Raw genomic sequence first — 2144 nt, forward strand, 5'->3', positions numbered from 1 at the left:
ATAAAGTGAACCTTTTTATTTAATGTGTATTTGATGTGGACTGGATACCTATTTTCTGTTGTTTTAGTACTTGGAAATTTCCTTGAACCTTGGAAGAAATTTGGTTCCTCAAACTAGAGTGTTCAAATCATGTATAAATGGTGGTCAGATGCCTGTGTTTTTTCAGAATTTAGGTTCTATTTCGTTTTATATATTGTCTTCTGGTTCTTTCTTCTTTATGTTTTGTTGCAAATTTCATCAGCTTTCAGTAATCTGAAAATTTACTGCCTAATTTATTACCCCCCAAAAAAAGCTATGGATGAGACGATGATACAGGCTGCGCAAACAGGAGATATTAACCTTTTGTATGAGTTGATTCTGAATGATCCATACGTTTTAGAGCGTATTGATGCTGTGCCTTTTTCTCATACTCCATTGCATGTAGCAGCTTCTGCTGGGCATATTGAGTTTATGATGGAGATGATCAAATTAAAGCCAACGTTTGCAAGAAAGCTAAACCAAGGTGGGTTTAGCCCCATGCACTTGGCTCTGCAAAATGACAGAACTCAAGCTGTGCTTCGACTCCTCAGGTTTGATGAAGGCCTTGTTCGTGTCAAAGGGAGGGAGGACCTCACTCCTCTGCATCATGTGGTTCAAACTGGAAATGTTGATCTTTTGATCAAGTTACTTAAGGTTTGTCCTGAGGCTATTGCAGATGTGACTGTTCGAGATGAGACGGTATTCCATCTTGCTGTGAAAAACGACATGTTTGAAGCTTTCCAAGTCTTGGTGGGGTGGCTTATAAGAAGCCCACATAAGTCTGCCCAACGTTGGCAGAAAGAACTACTGAGTTGGGCAGACATTGATGGCAACACTGTGCTACACATTGCTGCTATCAAAAACAGACCTCGGGTATATGCTAATTTTTCTAATCAAGTCAATTATTGATATGTATGTATATGATATAAGGGTAATTTACATGAATTAATTTCTAATTAACAGGTGGTGGAAGTATTGCTGGGACACTTGCGTCGAGACCAAATCAATGCTAAAAATTTGGAGGGATTGACAGCACTAGATATCCAATCACAATACCCATGGCATGAAAGGCAAGCGGATAGGATTATAGATATGCTAAGCAAAGCAGGAGGTTTGAGCGCGTCCTCTTCCTCGCTTCCCAATGCCTCTATCTCTTCATCCCACATCGAATTATTAAAGGAAAAGATGTTATGGTATGAAAAATGTGCAACAAGAGCAGGTCGAGAAAAGAACGGTATGCCATATGAGATACGTAACACATTTCTTGTAGTGACAGTGCTAATTATAACAACCACTTACGAAGCCTCTTTAAACCCTCCAAAGATGTCAGATGACAGTCATGTCCATCCCTGAAATACCGTCATGATCTGCCTCTCAATTCCCACACAATCTTGCATAAAACCGACATCAATACTGCACCCACACCCAGCCCCTCCGCAATGGACGTTTCCGAAAAAGATCATTGGAGATTTGTATACTCCATGTTTGAGAGATCCAATATGTTAACAGGATATCTCCTACCACAGCATCCATTCTCTTCGTTGATTACCGTAACACTTATGTCCTTTCTCTGTTCTTGGTTTTATCTATGTCTTCTTTCCTCACCGTCATTGAAATATCCGTATCTCTCCAATAAAAAAGCACAGTTATTATATGAGGTAGCCTCCTCTTGTTACGCTCTCATGTTATGGTTCGCAGTTTGTGTAAAAAATTTTTCGAGACTTAAAAAATTAAATTGTATATAATGATAACAAAATGTAATTTTACTATTATTAATTTAAAATTATATAAATTATAAAGAGAATTTCATTTTAGAGGGCCAAGGCTTGAATTACACCTGAAAACGTTTTATGATTCAACCAAACCAAAATTATATTATTTCATCTTTTCTTCTGGCATCGTCCTCGGTATGTTGGTTACAATTTATATTATTGGATCCGTCTAACGTAAATGCCGAAAGCGTAATGAAGTTTTGGGGTTTGTATTAGGGATGGTGATGGAGTAGTTATTGGCTTAATTAGTTCCCTTCATCTCTTGTGAAGGTCTGCACAAACTTTTGTTTAAGCCTAATCAAAGTAGTGATTAGAGTGGAGGAAGAGCTTTTTTGTAACGATTTTGTCACAAAT

General features: G+C 37.9%; 1 protein-coding gene across 1 annotated transcript; it reads left to right on the forward strand.

The window, feature by feature from the left end:
• The first annotated feature begins 294 nt into the window (after positions 1-294).
• Positions 295-1371, forward strand: LOC108451302 (ankyrin repeat-containing protein BDA1-like). Its single transcript, XM_017749006.1, has 2 exons — positions 295-891; positions 982-1371. The coding sequence occupies exons 1-2, from the start codon at positions 295-297 to the stop codon at positions 1369-1371; spliced, it is 987 nt and encodes a 328-aa protein (XP_017604495.1).
• The last annotated feature ends 773 nt before the right edge of the window (positions 1372-2144 follow it).

Source organism: Gossypium arboreum, chromosome 10 (genome assembly GCF_025698485.1).
Source record: "Gossypium arboreum isolate Shixiya-1 chromosome 10, ASM2569848v2, whole genome shotgun sequence".
NCBI classification, from domain to species: domain Eukaryota; kingdom Viridiplantae; phylum Streptophyta; class Magnoliopsida; order Malvales; family Malvaceae; genus Gossypium; species Gossypium arboreum.